At 40.2% G+C, this 22208-nt stretch overlaps 1 protein-coding gene across 11 annotated transcripts in view; it reads left to right on the forward strand.

Annotated features, from left to right (window-relative positions):
• The window catches only part of LOC124595060 (mitogen-activated protein kinase kinase kinase kinase 5), a 307956-nt gene that overhangs the window by 103287 nt on the left and 182461 nt on the right, over positions 1-22208 (forward strand). For all 11 annotated transcript variants that reach the window (XM_047133627.1, XM_047133632.1, XM_047133629.1 and 8 more), the window contains exons 8-11: positions 5313-5420; positions 11940-12024; positions 19148-19260; positions 19604-19680. In XM_047133627.1, coding sequence (XP_046989583.1) covers positions 5313-5420; positions 11940-12024; positions 19148-19260; positions 19604-19680 — 383 coding nt within the window. The remainder of the gene's footprint in view (positions 1-5312; positions 5421-11939; positions 12025-19147; positions 19261-19603; positions 19681-22208) is intronic.

Below are 22208 nucleotides of genomic sequence, written 5' to 3' on the forward strand. Positions count from 1 at the left end.
TGTTTACATGTTGATCCAACGACATCATCATTTATGATTGCTGTGATCGTAGCATCATTGAGATTGGACAGTGGGTCAATCGAAGCCTGTCACCTGACTGGATGAATCACAATTCTTGTTACTTCTGGCTGATAGTTGTCTGTAGATACACCATAATTCAGGCAAATGGCTGTTTGAAACATGACAGCATCATGAACACAGTGTGGTGGAGGTATTATTATGCCATGGGGGACATTCCAGGGCTTCCATGTGACTTATGGCTATAATCTAAGGCACCTTGAAGTCTTGGTTTACAAGAATGGATCCCTCCATGCTTGATGTCATCCCTGATGGTGATGGTATTTACCTGCAGTATAATTGACCATGTTACAAGGCCTTAACGGTATTACAGTGGTTTGAGGAGCATGATAGTGAACTGTTGTTGATGTCTTGGTCACTAAATCTGCATTCTCTGACCCTAATGGAAAACATCTGGAACACTATTTGGTGCCATCATTGCATCCACAAACCATCAGCCCACCGTTTATGGGAACTGACCTGTACATGGACATCTGGTGCCTTATAGTTCTAGAAACCTACTAAGAACTTGTTAAATGCATGCCACTGAGAATTGCTGTTGTATTGCGTTCTAAAGGTTGTACAGGTGTTACGGCGGTTACCGGTGATTAAGGGTGGCAGTGTGATACTAGTGTGCAAGAGTCACACTCCCCCTTTGGCTGTCGAACTTCTTGCAGCTGCTTCGCCGATCTTCTCTCAGTATAACAGGCGGCAATTTTCTGCTCAGCTTCTTCTCCGAAGAATAGATGCTACTGTGGAGGAATTTTCTATACTTTAAAATAACTCGACACATGCGAGATTGCTTTGAATACTGTATTTACATAATACGTAGCAGTTTTCATACAGTAAACATTTCTCATAAGATCGACACCTTCTGGACCGACAGACTCTATTACAATCATCTTTCAATACATACAGTTTATAAATCTCTCCAAGCTTAACAAGTCCCGACTTTACAGCTGTAAGATGAGAGAATGAATAAAAGTCTCTTCTTTCAACAAACTTCAAATGTTTATACCAACAATATTTTTTAATTTCACAGAGTATGATGCATTTACTCCATGGGCGGTACGTGTAACTTCTCAGGCGGGCTCGTTGACTACCTGCTCGTGGCGATTGCCCATCCAATACACGTCCGTCCTGTACACACTTAATTGTGGGGCAGTAGACATAGTTCTACTTTACCACCCTTATCACTAAAATAACGTGTGTTCGAGACAGTGAAAATATGACTGTCTCTAGAATTTTCTCCGAAATTCTCGAGGCACTACATATCCCCCTCCTTAGCTCTAACACACAATATTTTATGCATGTACATTATGTACAATATTATTGTATTTATATAACATTATTTGATGGTTATAACAGTTTTCCTTTTAATACTTGATTACTTAATACATCATGTACCTTTGGATTAATTTAAACTATGTAAGGACAAGGATCTCTCTGTTCCCTTGCCAGTCGTAAACTCGTGAGTGTTCATTATCCAAGCATATGTTGCTATTTACTCTTACTACGCGTACTACTTTCTCCGAGTATGGATTTATTCACTATTTATCACAATCTGGAGGCACCCTGTGTAAATGTTGGTGTTCTTCTCAACACATGTATCTTCACACAAACATAACACTGTCCACGTCCGGCCATCCTGATTTAGGTTTGCCGTGATTTCCCTAAATCGCTCCAGGTAAATGCCGGGATGGCTCCTTTCAAAGGGCACGGCCGACTTCCTTCCCCGTCCTTCCCTAATCCGTGGAGACCGATGACCTCGCTGTCTGGTCTCCTTCCCCAAACAACCCAACCCCAACCCCATAACACTGTGAGTGGGAACAAGTATTCAAACTTACCAAAATAATCTCTACAAGTTGTGTGACTTTTGTCACGATACTGCCCTTTTCATTTAGGCACAGTACCTATACCTTACCAAGTGGTAGACACTACGAATGCACTACATTCTTCTGTTTTGGTAGGTCCCTTTAAAAAAATTTCTAATACACTATGGTGCAGGTCAATCTCCTTCTTGGTGCCCCTGCCCGCACAGAGAGAGAGAGAGAGAGAGAGAGAGAGAGAGAGAGAGAGAGAGAGAGAGAGAGAGAGAGAGAGAGAGTGTGTGTGTGTGTGTGTGTGTGTGTGTGTGTGTGTGTGTGCGCGCACACACAGAAACATTTGAAGGTTGTTGAAAGAAGAGACTTTTATTCATTCTCTCATCTTACTGCTGTAAAGTTGGGACTTGTTAAGCTTGGAGAGATTTATGAACTGTATGTATTGAAAGATGATTGTAATAGAGTCTGTCGGTCCAGAAGGTGTCGCGAGCGAGTGTATACCTGTCCCTTTTTCCTCCTAAGGTAAGTCTTTCCGCTCCCAGGATTGGAATGACTCCGTACCCTCTCCCTTAAAACCCACATCCTTTCGTCTTTCCCTCTCCTTCCCTCTTTCCTTATTTGCCACACCTGTAGCATATTGTGCTCTGTTAGGACTACGTGCTGCTTAATTGGTAAATGCAATGGCAACAGCCGAGCAACAGAGCTGCTGCTGATGTGGCCACTGGCGTAGTTGTTTATGAGATCATCCTGACCATGGAGGAGGTGGAGGGCCTGATGGAGGTGCCATGATGTTCTGCATTAGTGGTGCTGGGGAGCTGACTATCATGACATCTACTTCCATCATAGGCACTTTCATAGGCTTCAGCTATTCACGTTACTTCCACCAGAGATGGGTCTGATTTCCTCAGTGTGTGGTTCATCAGCTCCGAATCTGAAATAAGACATGCTGTAACATCCATGACTAGAGTGTTTGCATAATTCTGCCTGCACAAACATTTAAAATTACAATTCTTAATTACACCATGTAGGTCAGCAGCCCAATCTGCGTGTAACTGATTGAGGCTCTTTTTTCACTGCCAAAATTCGAAATTTGACTCAGTAATAAGTTTCTTCATTGAAAAATGTTCTTGGAACTGAGAAAACAATCTGGGCAACTCAAGTTCTGCTGGATTCATTAATGACTTTAGTTTTTGTCTTAGATGGTACTTTTGAGGTTTTCTGACAAGAACATAGCCTTTTGTCTCTCTGACTTGAAAATTTGACAAGTTGAAAAACATGTCTGTCATGTAACTGTTTGCATTAGGAGTTGTTGTAGTTCTTCCGTATATGAAAAAAAACACACTCTCGCCTAAGCAAAGTCCACTCCAACCTGCATTAGAATTCTGTATATTACAAATAGATCCCACCAGAATAACACTGTAGCTAATACAATAACGCTCTTGATGTGCACTCCACTGCTCGCACCACAACTTACACACAGTCAGTCTGGCTTTAGGCCGCTTAAATGCCTTAGTCTAGCGGACCACATCAGAGGACATGCCTGAGCATCTTTGCTGTCTGAGTAGTGGCACCACAGCAGCTAATAGTAATTGTAGCTTTCCTTTATAACAGGTTCTGACAGCGTTTGTTATCCATACTTAATGGTTTGTCATTACTGGGATTAGTGTATTCAATACTGGAAAGCAGCTTTTTTAAAATGAAATAGAAGTCTGTATAAATGCATTGTATTCATCATGTAATTAATGTTCATGCTGCCTCCTCCTGCCACTGATGGTTTTTCGAATGCAAAATAACTTGAATTCCAGCCTGTGGGTTTCTGACACTGTGTGTGTACTCTACCTTTGTTTCTCAATACCTAAGAATATCAAGGTCTAATAGTCTTATGAAGCCTTATGCCTTTTTTTTATTGTGACATTGGTTCCTGATAATAATTGTTTCTATTACTGCTTTCACCAAGCAGCAAAATTATTTTTTTCATTTGATTAGTCTTACATTGCAAACCCAATATCACAACTTGAAGGGGGAGGGGGGAGGGATTATAAAAGAAAAAGACGCTTTTATAAACAAAATGCCTTTTGCATGCTGCAGCAATGATACTCATTACACAAGATGTATTTGCTATAAACATGAAAGGTAAATGCAGTGGGTCTCCTGAAGTGTTATGCACTTTTGGCTTCACACATATTAACTGCAGATTTCTAAATAGTTCACATCCTGATTTTATGTAAAATAAATGGAAACTTATACATTTGGGAGGATGGCGGTTCAAATTCCCATCTGGTGATTCAGATTCAGGTTTTCTATGCTTTCCCTAAATCTTGTAAGGCAAATTCCAGGATAATTCATCTGAGGAGGACTCTGCAGATTTCCTTTCCTGACCCAGGTGTGTGTTCCATCTCTAATGACCTTGTTGCTGACTGGGTGGTAAACCTTAACCTTCCTCGAAGGTTGGAGACGTGATTTCACCTTTATTGTTATTGCTTGATTAGCAAATATTTTTATGTACTGCATTTTACATGATATCCAATTTTGGGCTCTCAGACCATTCTCCAAGAGCTATAGATATTGAAACACTAACATGTATACATAATCATATCATAGCTCTCAATACCATCCATAGCAGGTGGAAACACAAACAGCAGCATATCTGATTATGAGTAACAAATATCGTAGTTTTGAAAATGAGAGTGTACGCAACAAGTGTCAAATTGTAGAAATAGTTGCTAGATTGCAGCAATGGTCATTGTTAATAATATTAACATACGTAAACACTGAAGCTCACTTTCATACTTCCTATACTGCATCTGTCCTGCTCCCATCCAAGCAAAAGCTCTCACCACCAATGTAATACAATGTCAAAACTTCCAGTAGATTACTGTGTATATAATGAATTCATAATACATTTACTATCTACATCTGTCAGTTTCCATTTCCGAGTACATTGTCAATTGGGAAAGAGTTTTTGCTTTAGTTATTGTGCAGTTTGTTTCAGTATGGAATAAACTTATTATTGATTTCATTTACTTTCATAAAGTTACACAGAATCAAAGTTACATAAAGATATCTCTACTATCATTCGAACAAATCCTTCAATAGGCTACATGTACAAATGTGCCCTCACACACACACACACACACACACACACACACACACACACACACCAGCTCAACCTACATTGACATTGTGCTGGCAGCTATTAAAGGATTTATATGAAAGCTAGCAAAGTTTTCATTCTTTTTTTGTCTGCCTGTCAGTGACTAAATGTCTCTACTATTTGGTGAGTGGTCAGCTTTATTCCCAAGTTATTCAAATTCTGTCGGAACTGTACTTATCATATTTATCAATGTATCTCTCATAGGTAAGTTGCTACAATATAAGAAAAAGTTTAAGAAATATTCTTTTTAATTATTGTTTCTCTTTTTTGTCCTTTAGCATCCTTTCTTCCAAAGTGATATGTCAAAAAGACTTGCGCTTGAACTGCTGCAGAAAGTGAGTAACCCATCACATATGTTCACTGATCTGGAGCCAGATGATGATGGGGTAAGTGCAGGTCAAATCTCCTCAAGTTGCCTTGAATAAGATGCAAGTTTTACAGTATGATTTTATTGAAATCGCAGTCTATGGATCTGTTTGTTTCTTTGTTCAGCTGTATGTCACATTAACCAAAATACATAAAACCATCATTTTTGGCCAAACATTAGGAACTGAATAGCACATATATTATCTTTAATTAATTTTTTTCTTATCTAGATCATTGTAGAAAACATTTCTCTCTTGCCTTCACCAACGTTCACTAGTTGATATGAAACTGAACTAACATTACAGCTGTAGAAATGAGGATTAGTACTTTGGAGACCAAGCCCAAGCATAGCACAACTTTGTGTTAAAAAAGACCACACCCGAGTATAGGTTGGACTGTAATTTTTTCGATGCTTGATTGACCTGTTGCTCGAAAACCAGACTCATTTCATATGAGAAATGTGTGGATGCATCACTACCTCTACCTTGACTGGTGCTGCCTTCTGTTGTCAGTTTCTAAAATTATTTCGAAAGAAACATGAGTGAACATAACAGCTACTGTCATGAATGGCTGAGCTAATATGACCGCATTGAGGTCATGTTGCATGTATTCATTAGATTTCACAGTTTTCTGTAATTCTACTAGAAATATGTCATGTTTGTTGCATGAGAAAGGAATTTTGGACACTTAAGAGGAAGAAATTGCTCAATAACTCTCTTCTCACTTTTTTCTTGGGAGGATAATCACACTTTCTGTCATCATTGTTTTAAAATTTGTAAATTACCAAAGAACTAAAGCAAATATGAAAAATAAATCTTGGAGCTTGGTCCTTTATTAGTGTGTACTACTCTTGGAGAAAGAATAGTTACATATATTCCTGTAACACTTTAAATAACAACAGGTAAATGGCCGGTTTCTTAGACCAGATATTCTTCTAAGTGGCCTTTCTCTAAAGTGTTATCACAGTGGCTAGAACCTGACTAGATATTTCCAGTCAGATACCTTATTATCTTGATTAGAAATGATGCCTGCAAAGAAATTTGCTCTCGCCGCATACTTTGGACTGAAATGATACTTCGTGAAAGATTAAAATTGTAATCAGACCAATACTAAAAGTAGGAACTTTGACTTGAGCTATGCTTAACAATGGAATTCTGTTATATCCTGTAGATAAAATATGGATAATCAGAACACATTAAGCAAGAATGGAAAAGGGAGGAATAGAACCAGGAAGAGAACTTAAGAAAAGATGTCAGACACCTGGGTGTAGTTCATGATAGTGACCCAGTGCCTGTTTGTAATATCACTGCTATACCATTCCTGTGAAATGAAAGGAAGCAGTCCATTTTGTTCTGCAGTTTAGAATGTTAACTTTATTTTACATATATGCAACAGTGATACTGCCTACAGGAAAATTAAAGAGGCCTTTGGAGAGAAGAGAACCACTTGCATAAATATCAAGAGCTCAGATGGAAGACCAGTTCTAAACAAAGAAGGGAGGCATAAAAGTGGAAGGAGTATATAGAGGGCCTATACAAGTGCGATGTAGTTGAGGGCAATATTATGGAAATGGGAGAGGATGTAGATGAATATGAAATGGGAGATATGATTCTGTGTGAAGATTTTGACAGAGCACTGAATGACCTAAGTTGAAACAAGGTTGCGGGAGTAGACAACATTCCATTAGAACAACTGATAGCCTTGGGAGAGCCAGCCCTGACAAAACCCTACCATCTGGTGAGCAAGGTGTGTGAGACATGTGAAATACCCTCAGACTTCATGAAGAATACAATAATTCCAATCCCAAAGAAAGCAAGTGTTGACAGGTGTGAAAATTAACAAACTATCAGTACAGTAAGTCACGGCTGCAAAATACTAACATAAATCTTTACAAATGAATGGAAAAACTGGTGACCTCGGGGAAGATCAGTTTGGATTCCGTAGAAATGTTGGAACACGTGAGGCAGTACTGACCCTACGGCTTATCTTAGAACATAGATTAAGGAAAGGCAAACCTATGTTTCTAGCATTTGTATACTTAGAGAAAGCTTTTGAAAATGTTGACTGCACTACTCTCTTTCAAATTCTGAAAGTGGCAGGGGTAAAAATAGGGAGCAAAAGGCTATTTACAATTTGTACAGAAACCAAGTGGCAGTTATGAGTTGAGGGGTCCGAAGGGGAAGCAGTGGTTGAGTAGGGTGAGAGACAGGGTTGTAGCCTGTCTCCAGCATTATTCAATCTGTGTATTGAGCAAGCAGTAAAGGAAACAAAAGAAAAATTTGGAGTAGGAATTAAAGTCCATGGAGAAGAAATAAAAACTTTGAGGTCTGTCGACGACATTATAGATCTGTCAGAAACAGCAAAGGACCTGGAAGAGCAGTTGAATGGAATGCACAGTGTCTTGAAAGGAGGATATAAGATGAACATCAACAAAAGCAAAAAGAGGATAATGGAATGTAGTCGAATTAAATCAGGCAATGCTGAGGGAATTAGATTAAGAAATGAGACACTTGAAAGTAGTAGATGAATTTTGCTATTTGGGGAGCAAAATAACTGATGATGATTGAAGTAGAGAGGATATGAAATGTAGACTCAAAATGATAAGGAAAGCATTTCTGAAGAAGAGAAACATGTTAACATCACGTATAGATTTAAATGTCAGGAAGTCTTTTCTGACAGTGTTTGTATGGAGTATAGCCATGTATGGAAATGAAACATGGACGATAAATAGTTCAGACAAGATGAGAATAGAAGCTTTCAAAATGTGGTGCTACAGAAGAATGCTGAAGATTAAATGGGTAGATCACGTAACTAATGAGGTGGTACTGAATAGAATTGGGGAGAAGAGGAATTTGTGGCACAACTTGACTGGAAGAAGGGATCGGTTGGCAGGACACATTCTGAGGCATCAAGGGATCATCAGTTTGGCATAGGAGGGATGTGCAGAGGGTAAAAATTGTAGAGGGAGACCAAGGTATGAATTCAGTAAACGGATTCAGAAGAATGTAGGTTACAGTAGTTACTCGGAGATGAAGAAGCTTGCACAGGAAAGAGTAGCATGGAGAGCTGCATCAGACCAGTCTCTGGACTGAAGATCACAACGACAACATGCAACAGTGTAAAGTAAGACTCTTGTCTCATACTGCATGCTAACCTTTGCTGACATGTACAAAGGAGAGTAATACGGCATGATTTTTCAGTAACAGTTACTAGAGGGTCACTGACAGAGTGAAGCTTAGAAGTACAGGTGTGAAGAAGGATAATGAAAACAAATTGTGGCTCTTACTCAGATCCTTTCTGTTGGCTGAGCGTATTCCAGAATGTTGTTCAAGGTGCCATTTAAAAAGAAGAGAAAACTGAGAAAGTGGTACATCACCTAACTCATTATGAGTAATCCTGCCGGTGTTAAATATTTCACATTAAGACCACCTTCTCTCTCCTATGTTTTTTACATGTTCGAAATTTGGTAACATATTTTTATTTTTCTCTCATCCATGGAGTTCTGGTTTTTGTTGTTTTAGTTTAGAGTCCTTAATGGCATGGCTCTTCATTCAGTCCCGTTGTTGCTTGTAAGTAGTTTATTGCTATCCCTCCTTTATTTTCCTCTCCTTTTTTTTCTTTTCTTTTTTTTCCTTCTAGTTACAGTGATTGAGTGACACATTGTACTCCTGTATGTAATTTTCGTTGGTGTGTGTGACACTATACTTGGTCTCTCTCTTTAAAAAGCATAAGTTATATTTTATTGTCACAGTAGTTTGTTACTTGTCTAGTATTTTAAGAAGGTGGTTGAGGAATTTGAAAGCTTATTGTGGGGTTTGAGAAAGTTGTTTGCAATATATCCAAAGGCAAGTTTACTTGTATAACATTAATTAATAGTAGTTTTTAAGTAGATGGTACCATTTCCAAAGCCTTAGATTGAATGATTGAGTAGACATTTTCTGAATCATCATGGTATGTACCGGTAATTTTTCCACTTGACATGCAAGTCTGGATAAAGCTGTACTGATTGTGAACTGGCGCTCAGGAGCTATTAGAAATAAAATTAGTTTTTCATTTACTATGTATGTGGTGACACACAAGCATGCGCACGCGCACACTCACACACCTACACTCTCTCTTTCTCTCTCTCTCTCTCTCTCTCTCTCTCTCTCTCTCTCTCTCTCTCTCTCTCTCACTGCCTGACGCAAAAGTGAAACCCTCAGAAGGAGAGGAGCAAACGAAATGAAGCTTCACATGTTGAGAGGATATGTGATGTTATTTCAGTGATTACAAAATGAAATCACATTTACAAAGAACTTACCAATGCGAGTCCGCTTATCAATATGATGTTGCACTCCCTATGGCCTGGATGCGTGGACTTATTCAGTTAGGAAGAGTGTTGTAAAGTCTTTGTATCTTCTTCTGAGGCAAGCTGGTACCATAACTTTGAAACTAGGCCTTGGTAACCTGAACACTGGCACTGGGACAGAATTGACAACTGAGCTGGTCTCACGTGTGTTGTATTGGGAACAGATATGACTGTCCAGTAGAGTACCCAGTATTAAGAAGCCAATTCCAGATACTGGCTATATATGAGCAAGCATTGCCCTGGTGAAAAATGGCACCATGATATTGTCACATGGGAGGATGCAGGATGTCTGTGACATACTGTCAGGCTGTCAGATTTCCCTCAGTCACTACCAGCTGTGACCAGAAGTCATACCTGATGGCTCCCTGCACCGTGAGTAACACCACAGTGCCCTCAAAAACATTGGATGAATGGGGTTCCTGCCCAGATCATTGCCATATTTGTCGATGGTGCTGAGCTGGCCATTTGTGTTGAGGTGTTAACAGGAGCCTACCTATTGGTTGGTAATTCCATATTCTGGCCACTGGTAATCTCTTACTGATGGTACGGGATGACACAGAGAGTCCATGACTTGTTCTCAGATGGCAGATTTGATATGGATTTCAAGGGGTACTGTATGCTTGGTGCACAATATGGCAATCCTCCCTTACAGTGGTCAGATGTAGTCTACTGGAACTTTGACAACAAGCATGCCTTTCCTCTTTTTCCTATATAGTCCAACAGTGGGCCAGTGTCATATTCCAAGGCCCCAAAAGTAAGGATTTTGCATGATTTGATCAGCTGGACAAATGGAGACCCACAACAAGGTCCCTTTCAAACACTGTCAAGAGCTGATAATGCTGTTTCACATGAATACACAGCATCTCAATGTCCCTTGCTGTTTATGCTCCCAACAGGCCTGGTAACAACATTAAATATGAACAACACTAAAGCACTGTGGTGACCATTCTATCTGTCACAGAGAATTGCAACTCACAATCATTTACATACCCTGATGATGTGTACATGTATGAAGTTCAGTGATATCCAACTGTGTTTTCTGAGTGTTTTACTTTTTTGGTCAGTCAGAGAGCTCTTGTAAAGAAACAGAACAAATATCATTAGGCTCAGGGTTTCAAAAACCGAATATGAAAAAGTCCAGCATTGGCAAAGAAAATAAAAAATTTGAGACCAGTGGTATAGGAAAACACAGTAGGAAAGACAAGAACACATTATTAACGAGGAAAATGTTGATTGAAAGATGAAAATGGAAAGTTTCATACAAATGCATTACCATTGTTGCATAAATGTCAAAATATTGGAAAAATGTTAAAGTGGTCATCAAAAACTGCACCAAGGGCAATTTTACCAACTGCAGCCATAGTCTCAGAAAGGCTTGGGAACCAACACTGGGTGTAATTAAGGTGATGACAAAGAGAAACCTGACTAGTTGGTGGCCAGGGTGGTCAGAGTGCCTACAACCATTCTGCTGCAAGTACAGATCACCACTTGGCATCACTGGCTAAATGCTGACTCAGCCACCTCTTAGGAGATGCTGACACACAACCTTGGATGTGGACCACATACAGAATTGGGGGGGGGGGGGGGGGATGCAAATTTGCTGTGCAGTCCCAAGAGGTCAGTTCGTCAGTGCATTGGAGGTCAGTGATGTGTCTGATTGCCAAAATATTGTGCCCTTTGGACACCATTAACTGGCAGTATACCGGTTGACTTTTGATTAATCTATGTTGATTTTTATGAATTAAGAAAATGCTGACAGTTGAATGAGCCACTTCTTGTGTTCTTTTTCCTCACATTTATTCACCTCTCACAATTTCTTTGTTCACAATTTATTTGGGCAGCTGTGAGGTCAAGAAACTCCTACGAACTATTGTCATTATAACATCGGTGTAATGCTTGATACAGCCACACGAATTATAAGATGGAAATGTTAAAAAAGTAGGAAAGGCAACCAATCACCTGCAGCTGCTTTATGCATAGTCAAAAATAGCACTACAGAGACTTTACTAGCTTTTTCTGGTTTAAGTGCACATGCTCCACACACATCCACATAAACACTCACACAGCCACCCATGCCACATAGAGCTGCGCAACACTTATCAGTCAGCTTTTACTGAGTGGTTGTTTTCCATGTGTGTATACTGTATAATGGTTGTAGTATTACGTAACATAATCCTGTATTTTGTTGCAGGCAATTCCAAATGTTCCTCAGAGAATACCATCGAAAAGTACATCATCAAGAGATAGAATTATGGACTTTGGGTTAACCCATCACGGCAAGTTCCATGAGCTATTTTGTTATTTTCATTTGTATTTAAAAGTTTTTTGGGAAGTACTAAACATATTCAACATTGTGATTTTTCTTCCATAAACTTCAAAGTAAAACATTAGCTTGTGATTTCATGTGTATATTGGTCTTATTATACATTCTGAGAGCACTACTCCTGAGATTCTAAGTTTATTATTTTTTTCTTAATTTTGTGACACCTTTACACCTTTGTACATTTCCTTATTCTGCCACTGTTGTTTTAGTTCCCAATGACGGAACCTTAAGTTAAGAAAAGATAATACATTTGGCCATATTCAACTCCTTTCAATATTACTTAAACAGTTGATGATTGGACTCTTTTGTGGGAGTTTGGTCGTAATTAGTTTTGAAGGCTTTCACGACCGGATGACATATCTTCTGGTAAACCTTCCGGGATGTAAGGTCGTGGTCCATGAAACTCTTCAGCTCCTAACGTTTCGTCCAGAGCTGCGCTGGACATCTTCAGAGGGGTGTGTCTCCTCCGGTGAGTCTTGCCGACTGACGGGTCGGACGTCTGAGAGCGACTTATGTATCGTAGAAAGTGGGCGTGACCAGAGTTGCACGTGATATGCAGAGATAACCTTTGTCAGAGATAAAACTTAACTATCGATCGTAATCTCGTCACGGATAAAACTGTCTAGCAATTCTGTAGTGATATTTGGACAGTTCATTTTTATATGTTTTGTGGTGTATCTGTATGTAATATCATGAATATAATAGAGGGAAACATTCCACGCGGGAAAAATATATTTAAAAACAAAGATGATGTGACTTACCATACGAAAGCGCTGGCAGGTCGATAGAAACACAAACAAACACATACATACACACAAAATTCTAGCTTTCGCAACCAACGGTTGCTTCGTTAGGAAAGAGGGAAGGAGAGGGAAAGACGAAAGGATGCGGGTTTTAAGGGAGAGGGCAAGGAGTCATTCCAATCCCGGGAGCGGAAAGACCCACCCTAGGAGGAAAAAAGGACGGGCGCACACACACACACACACACACACACACACACACACACACACACACACACACACACACACACACACATCCATCCGCACATACACATGTGCGGATGGACATGCGTGTGTGCGCGAGCGTACACCCGTCCCTTGCTTGTGTCTGCTTGTGTCCGTATATGTGTGGATGGATATGTGTGTGTGTGCAAGCGTATACCCGTCCTTTTTTCCCCCTAAGGTAAGTCTTTCCGCTCCCGGGATTGGAATGACTCCTTACCCTCTCCCTTAAAACCCACTTCCTTTCGTCTTTCCCACTCCTTCCCTCTTTCCTGACGAAGCAACCATTGGTTGCGAAAGCTAGAATTTTGTGTGTATGTATGTGTCTGTTTGTGTTTCTATCGACCTGCCAGCGCTTTCGTATGGTAAGTCACATCATCTTTGTTTTTAAATATATTTTTCCCATGTGGAATGTTTCCCTCTATTATATATATAGGTCGACAGAAACACAAACAAACACATACATACACACAAAATTCCAGCCTTCGCAACCAATGGCCGCCCCGCCAGGAAAGAGGGAAGGAGAGGGAAAGATGAAAGGATGCGGGCCCCAAGGGAGAGGACAAGGAGTCATCCCAATCCCGGGAGCGGAAAGACCCACCTTAGGGGGAAAAAAGGACAGGTATACACTCGCGCGCACACACACACATATCCATCCACACGTACACAGACACAAGCAGACATTTGTAAAGGCAACGAGTTTGGGCAGAGATGTCAGTCGAGGCGGAAGTGCAGAGGCAAAGATGTTGTTGAATGACAGGTGAGGTATGAGTGGCGGCAACTTGAAATTAGCGGAGATTGAGGCCTGGTGGGTAACGGGAAGAGAGGATATATTGAAGAGCAAGTTCGCATCTCCGGAGTTCAGATAGGTTGGTGTTAGTGGGAAGTATCCAGATAGCCCGGACGGTGTAACACTGTGCCAAGATGTGCTGGCCGTGCACCAAGGCATGTTTAGCCACAGGGTGATCCTCATTACCAACAAACACTGTCTGCCTGTGTCCATTCATGCCAATGGACAGTTTGTTCCCACATAGAAAGCTTCACAGTGTAGGCAGGTCAGTTGGTAAATCACGTGGATGCTTTCACACGTGGCTCTGCCTTTGATCGTGTACACCTTCCGGGTTACAGGACTGGAGTAGGTGATGGTGGGAGGATGCATGGGACAGGTTTTACACCTGGGGTGGTTACAAGGGTAGGAGCCAGAGGGTAAGGAAGGTGGTTTGGGGATTCCATAGGGATGAACTAAGAGGTTACGAAGGTTAGGTGGACGGCGGAAAGACACTCTTGGTGGAGTGGTGAGGATTTCATGAAGGATGGATCTCATTTCAGGGCAGGATTTGAGGAAGTCGTATCCCTGCTGGAGAGCCACATTCAGAGTCTGATCCAGTCCCGGAAAGTATCCTGTCACAAGTGGGGCACTTTTGTGGTTCTTCTGTGGGAGGTTCTGGGTTTGAGGGGACGAGGAAGTGGCTCTGGTTATTTGCTTCTGTACCAGGTCGGGAGGGTAGTTGCGGGATGTGAAAGCTGTTTTCAGGTTGTTGGTGTAATGGTTTAGGTATTCCGGACTGGAGCAGATTCGTTTGCCACGAAGACCTAGGCTGTAGGGAAGGGACCGTTTGATGTGGAATGGGTGGCAGCTGTCATAATGGAGGTACTGTTGCTTGTTGGTGGGTTTGATGTGGACGGACGTGTGAAGCTGGCCATTGGACAGGTGGAGGTCAACGTCAAGGAAAGTGGCATGGGATTTGGAGTAGGACCAGGTGAATCTGATGGAACCAAAGGAGTTGAGGTTGGAGAGGAAATTCTGGAGTTCTTCTTCACTTTGAGTCCAGATCATGAAGATGTCATCAATAAATCTGTACCAAACTTTGGGTTGGCAGGCCTGGGTAACCAAGAAGGCTTCCTCTAAGCGACCCATGAATAGGTTGGCGTACGAGGGGGCCATCCTGGTACCCATGGCTGTTCCCTTTAATTGTTGGTATGTCTGGCCTTCAAAAGTGAAGAAGTTGTGGGTCAGGATGAAGCTGGCTAAGGTAATGAGGAAAGAGGTTTTAGGTATGGTGGCAGGTGATCGGCGTGAAAGGAAGTGCTCCATCGCAGCGAGGCCCTGGATGTGCGGAATATTTGTGTATAAGGAAGTGGCATCAATGGTTTCAAGGATGGTTTCCAGGTGTAATAGATTAGGTAAGGATTCCAGGTGTTCGAGAAAGTGGTTGGTGTCTTTGATGATGGATGGGAGACTGCATGTAATGGGTTGAAGGTGTTGATCTACGTAGGCAGAGATACGTTCTGTGGGGGCTTGGTAACCAGCTACAATGGGGCGGCCGGGATGATTGGGTTTGTGAATTTTAGGAAGAAGGTAGAAGGTAGGGGTGCGGGGTGTCGGTGAGGTCAGGAGGTTGATGGAGTCAGGTGAAAGGTTTTGTAGGGAGGGGGCCTAAGGTTCTGAGGATTCCTTGAAGCTCCACCTGGACCTCAGGAATGGGATTACCTTGGCAAGCTTTGTATGTGGTGTTGTCTGAAAGCTGACGCAGTCCCTCAGCCACATACTCCTGACGATCAAGTACCACGGTCGTGGAACCCTTGTCTGCCAGAAGAATGACGATTGATCGGTCAGCCTTCAGATCACGGATAGCTTGGGCTTCAGCAGTGGTGATGTTGGGAGTAGGATTAAGGTTTTTTAAGAAGGATTGAGAAGCAAGGCTGGAAGTCAGAAATTCCTGGGAGGTTTGGAGAGGGTGATTTTGAGGAAGAGGAGGTGGGTCCCGCTGTGACGGAGGACGGAACTGTTCCAGGCAGGGTTTAATTTGGATAGTGTCTTGGGGAGCTGGAACATTAGGAGTAGGATTAGGATCATTTTTCTTCGTGGCAAAGTGATATTTCCAGCAGAGAGTACGAGTGTAGGACAGTAAATCTTTGACGAGGGCTGTTTGGTTGAATCTGTGAAAGGGGCTGAAGGTGGGGTGGAGGGTGGGGAGTCGTTCCAGTCCCGGGGGTGGAGGGACTTGCCTTGGGGAGGGGGGGGGGGGGGGGGGTACGCTCGCGCGCACACGCATATCCATCCACACATGTGTGTGTGTGCGTGTGCGTGTGTGCGCGTGTGTGTGTGTGTGTGTGTGTGTGTGTGTGTGTGTGTGTGTGTGTGTGCGCGAGTGTGTGCCCGTCCTTTTTTTCCCCCTAGGGTGGGTCTTTCTGCTCCCGGGATTGGAATGACTCCTTGCCCTCTTCCTTAAAACCCACATCCTTTCGTTTTTCCCTCTCCTTCCCTCTTTCCTGATGAAGCAACCGTTGGTTGCGAAAGCTAGAATTTTGTGTGTATGTATGTGTTTGTTTGTGTTTCTATCGACCTGCCAGTGCTTTCGTATGGTAAGTCACATCATCTTTATTTTTAAATGTATGTAATATCACACGCATTTGTTGCCTCATATGGATTGTTGTCAGTCTCTTAGGCATGTGATGGGTTATTTTATTATGTTACGTAAGTTGTGTTATTGGTACTGCTTGTTCATATAATTCCTATGACTTCTACTGTCAAGTAAGTTAATTTAAGGTATTTGAAAAGCCACAAACATCTACAATTATTTAAAGGAAATAGTGATTGTGCAACATACATCCATGTGAACCTGCTTGGTTTTTTCACACCATGGTCTCCCTTTATCGTTTTTACCTCCACATACTTCCCTCCATTACCAAACTCACGCGTCCTTGATGCTTCAAGATGTGTCCTGTCAATTGATCACTTCTTTTAGTCAAGTTGTGCCATAACTTTCATTTTCCCCCACATTGATCGAGTACCTCCTCATTAGTTTCTCCATCCAGCCATCTGATCGTCAGCTTTCTTATGTAGCACCACACTTCAAAAGCATCTATTCTCTTGTTATCAGAACTGTTTATCATCAGTGTTTCACTTTCATATGTGGCTACAGGACATACAGATACCTTCAGAAAAGATATCCTAACAGTTAAATTGATATTATATGTTAACAGATTCCTCTTTCTCAGATATGCTTTTCCTGCTATAGCCATTGTTCATTGGGTATCCTCTGTACTTCGGCAATCATCAGTTATTTTGCTGCCGAAATAAATTTATCTACTACCTTCATGTCTCATTTCCTAGTCTCATTCCCTTCAGCATCACCCTAATTTAAATCAAATACATCCTATTACTCTCATTTTACTTTTGCGGATGTTCATCTTATAATTTTGTTCAAATCACTATCCATTCTGTCCAGCTCGTCATACAAGCATTTAGCCATCTCTGACAAAATTAAGTGTCATTGACAAACCTAGAGTTTTTATTTCTTCTCCCTGATCTTTGACTCCCTTTCAAAATTTCTTTGTGGTTTCCTTTACTACTTGGTCAATTTATGGATGGAATAACATTAGGTATAGGCTACAATCCTTCTCAATTTCTACTTCCCTTTCATGTCCTTTGACTCATAACTGCAGTCCTTTTTCTGTACAAGTTATAAATAACTCTTCTTTCTTTGTATTTTACCCCTGTTATCTCAAGAATTTTAACGAGTACATTCCATTCAACTTTGTCAAAAGCTTTCTCTAAGTCTCCAAACATAGGTTTGCCTTTCATTAATTTATCTGCTAAGATATGTCATAGGGTCAGTATTGCCTAGTGTTTTCATACATTTCTGCAGAACCCAGACTGATCATCCACACTTGTACAAATTTTTTTCCTTTCTTCTGTAAATAATTCGTGTCAGTATTTTGCATCCATGACTTAGTAAACTGATAGTTTGGTGAAATACACACCTGTCACTACCTGCTATCTTTGGCATTGAAATTATGATGTTCTTCTTGCAGTCTGAGGATACTTGCCTGTCTCATACACATTGCTCACCAGGTGAAATGGTTTTACATGGCTGGATTTCCTATAGATCTCAGTAATTCTATTCTGAGGGAATGTGGCCTACTCTAGGTGACTTGTTTCAACTTAAATCTTTCAGTGTTCTGTCAGTTTCTTATGGTAGTATCACATCTCCCATCTCAACTTCAATTGTTTCCTCTTGCTTTTCTGTAATATTACCATGAAGTTCATTTCCCTTGCAGAGCCTTATAAATATTCCTTCTATCTTTTACCTTTTCCTTCTTTGCTTAGTGCTGGCTTACCATGTGAGTTCTTGATATTCTTACAGGTGCTTCACTTCTCTACAAAGATCTTAATTTTCCTGTAGGTGGTATCCATCTTTCCCCTACTTGTGCAATCTGGAATTTATATTCTAGTCAAGTTTATGTTTTGATATGTCTCATGTAGAGCGGTGTCATTAGAAGCAATAATGTCGTCGTATGACTCTGCTGTCCATGTTCTTCTGTGGTTATTCAACTCCCTTTTTTTTCTCTTTCTCCACAGAGCTGCAGCACACATTATTTTGCATGTATAGATGATGTATGTGCGTGTCGGGGGGGGGGGGGGGGGGGGGTGCATGCAACCAAATGTGTCTAAAATTACTTGTGTGGATTGACACATGCACACACATTGTATTTGTTAGATTGAAGTCAAGAAATACTTTAAAGAATTCTTAATAACCTTTTGTTCTTTGGTGCAATGAATGGTAAACGTTGAGAGATATTGAATGGAAAAATAAAACACAACCTGAATACACACACACACACACACACACACACACACACACACACACACACACACACACACACACACACCAAAAAATAAAAAAAAATAAAAATAAATAAATAAAAAATAAAAAAAATAAAAAAAAATTCGGCTCTGTAGGCTCATTTCTCTGAATTTTATACTTATTTTAAATATGAAATAATTAACTTGTGTGATTCAAGAGTCCCTAAAAGTCTCTAGTGAATGAGTACATAAGATGGATGTATGTGGGCATGTCATTTCTTAACCTTTCATTTATTAGATCAGTCAAGCTGAAAAATATAGGATGAAGAAACTCAAAAGCAATTCTTCATTGAGTAATCTGCTGCTGCTACTGCTTCTTCTGTTTTTTATTACCCTTCCTCTTTGTTTTTTGATTTAAGAGAAAATAGAGACTATCTTAACAGAAGTCTGTTTTGTGTAATATTGAGCCTGTTTTTATTTTACAGGAGAATGTCCTCACAGCACTGTACAGCGAGTTGGAGAGATTCCAAAGCCACCTGTTCCACATTTTACTGACATATCAAGGCCTTGGGATATTGACATTCTAAACAATGTAGAGGTATGGATTGCAGTAGATAGCAATTTTTTGTTACTGCACTCTGAATTGTATGTGGCATTCTAAAATCTATGTTTTATGGTAGTAGAAGACATATCTATATTGGTTTTACACATTCACCACTTCTGCCAACATTAAGAAAAGTTTCTGGAAGCTGACATCAAAGATTAGCCAAGAAATCAAACACAGAACCACTGCATAGTTCATGATCAGTTTTTCGAGAGGACTTTTCTGATAATATCCCAAAGCATTATTTCTATTTGTAATGCAGTTTCATTGTGATTTTTTTAAAGATTTATGAATGTCTTGTTTATTAATATTGATAGTGTTTTTATCATGTTTGCAGACTGTGCATAATTGTGATTCAACAACAGATTGGCTGAAGAATAGCAATTATGAGGAAGATGGCCAGGCAAATGAAAAGTGAGTAATCTTGATTTCACTTCACACAGAGATAAGGTGTAGCTTATGATTCATCAGTGACATTTCTTTGAGATGGTTAGAGTGACAAATTTTTTAGCAAATCCCTCCTACCTATCCTACAAGGCTTATAAAAAAATGGTGTTTTGCATCATTGTGGAAGAATTCTCAGTTGATTGCGTATAATGTTGTCCTGAACTACTCTCTGTTTCACATTTGCCTCAAAGTATTTATGTTAAAGAATTTAAACTGCATTCATGACTGTAATAACCACCATCACAGCTGGTGGTTAATGCTTAGCGGCCATCAACTTATTTACAGAACCACATTTACATTACGCACTTCCCTTTTCATGACTTGGCTTAAGCTGATTTATAAGTTTACATTCACAACTATTCAGATACTAAAGCTTCATAGATAAGATAAACAATAATTGTTATCATACTCAGCAGAATAAAACTGTGTGCAGAGCCAGAACCATTGCCGTTTGTGGGCAATGAGCTGCCTGTTATGCTAGCCATGCACTCCTCATAGATTGACTCAAGGTTTCAACATGTCACATGTTTCCCTTCATACCTCCAGAGCTGAAAAGAGTATCTCGGTAACAACTTGATGCCCTGAGTAAGTCAAACTGTTCTGCTTCCTTTCTCCAAAAGTTACAAGTCCAAAAGTACTGCTGGATGGCCACTGGGAGGTTGGAGGTATGAAGAGAAAAGAGTGATATATTCAGTTTCTGAGCCAGTTTGTGAGGTGTGCAGATACAGTGTAACTGGTAGCACTCTGTCTGTAGAGCCTGGTTTACACTAGAGCAAATGCAAGCAAATGAGCATTTGCAGACAGTTACCAGTGTTCAATACAATTTGTGTGTATCTGTGAACTATTGATTACACTAGAGGGAATGGAAGAGAACACGAGATAATTAACACAGCCTGTGAACACTGTGTTATTGTTTTCTGACACTTTGGAATACAAAGCTATGCAATTAGAGCCAGGATCCAAAATTATGATATTCCGAGAGGATTAATGTGCAATGCAGGGAAATTATTTTTGTCAAAGTAAGTAAAATGTTGGAAAGGAAGAATTTAGATATCTCAATTTGTACGTAAAGGTGAAGTTTGTGGACATAATGCACCGATACTTTTCCCTGGCTTCTTATTACAGTGGAGGAGGAAACTTAAAAGTAGAACACTAATTTATAATGATCAACATAACCTGAAGAAAGGGTAGTGTTTACACTCTGGTTATTAGCAACTGGAGACATTTAAATCAATGATCGTTTCACATTTCAGTAGCTGCTACATGTCACAAAGTTTCCAACATCTGCAGTGACATAAGAGAAGCATTTCAAGAATTTTATTAAATTATGTATAAGTAAGATAATGTCAATAAAATATGATTATTAAATTCTGAAATATACATATGACTTGTCATGTAGGCTACTTGATAAAATCTGCTATACAGTTCTTTAGGGTGCAGTTAGTGTGATCCCAGGTAAACCATTTTTCTTTATCACCAAAAGTCTCTTAAAGTAACAGTGATACATCAGGCATGTAATTACAAATACCACTAACATAAGCAATGTGAATGCTCAGGTGTTTTGTATATTTTTAATTTTACTTAGCATAATAGTATTCACAGTTGTTTCCTTTCAAGGAAATTAATAGTGCTTTTTCCTTTCTACATGTACATGTACATCTAGGTGATTACTGTGCTATTCACAATAAAGTGCCTGGCAGAGGGTTCACCACTTTCAAGCTGTCTCTCTACCGTTCCACTCTCGAACGGCGCACGGGAAAAAAGAGCACTTAAATTTTTCTGTGGGAGTCCTGATTTCTTTTATTGTATCATGATGATCACATTTCCCTATGTAGTTGGATCCCAACAGAATGTTTTTGCAGTTGGAGGAGAAAACTGGTGATTGAAATTTAATAAGAAGATCCCGTTGCAACAAAAAATGCCTTTGTTTTAATAATTGCCACTCCAATTCACGTATCATGTATGCAGCACTATTTGCGATATTATGAAACAAGCTGCCTTTCTTTGAACTTTTTCAATGTCATCCGTCAGTCCCACCTGATGTGGGTCCCACACCACTCAGCAGTACTCAGAATAAGGTGGACAAGCATGGTGTAAGCAGTCACTTTAGTAGACCTGTTGCACCTTTTAAGTGTTCCTCCAGTGAGCAGTCTTTGGTTTGCTCTACCCCCAACACTATCTATGTGCCACTTCCAATTTAGGTTATTTGTGTTTGTAATCCCTAAGTATTTAGTTGAAATTACAGCCTTCAGGTTTGTGTGACTTATTGCCAAATCAAAATTTAGCAGATTTCTTTTAGTACCTTTCTTTATTCAGGATCAATTGCCACTTTTCACACCATACAGCTATCTTATCTAAATCATTTTGAAATTCGTTTAGGTCATCTGATGACTTTTCAAGACTGTAAATAACAGCATCATCTGCAAACAATCTAAGAGGGCTACTCAAATTGTCTCCTATGTCATTATTATAGATCAAGACCAATAGAGGGCCTA

The sequence above is a fragment of the Schistocerca americana genome, chromosome 2 (assembly GCF_021461395.2).
Source record: "Schistocerca americana isolate TAMUIC-IGC-003095 chromosome 2, iqSchAmer2.1, whole genome shotgun sequence".
NCBI lineage: Eukaryota > Metazoa > Arthropoda > Insecta > Orthoptera > Acrididae > Schistocerca > Schistocerca americana.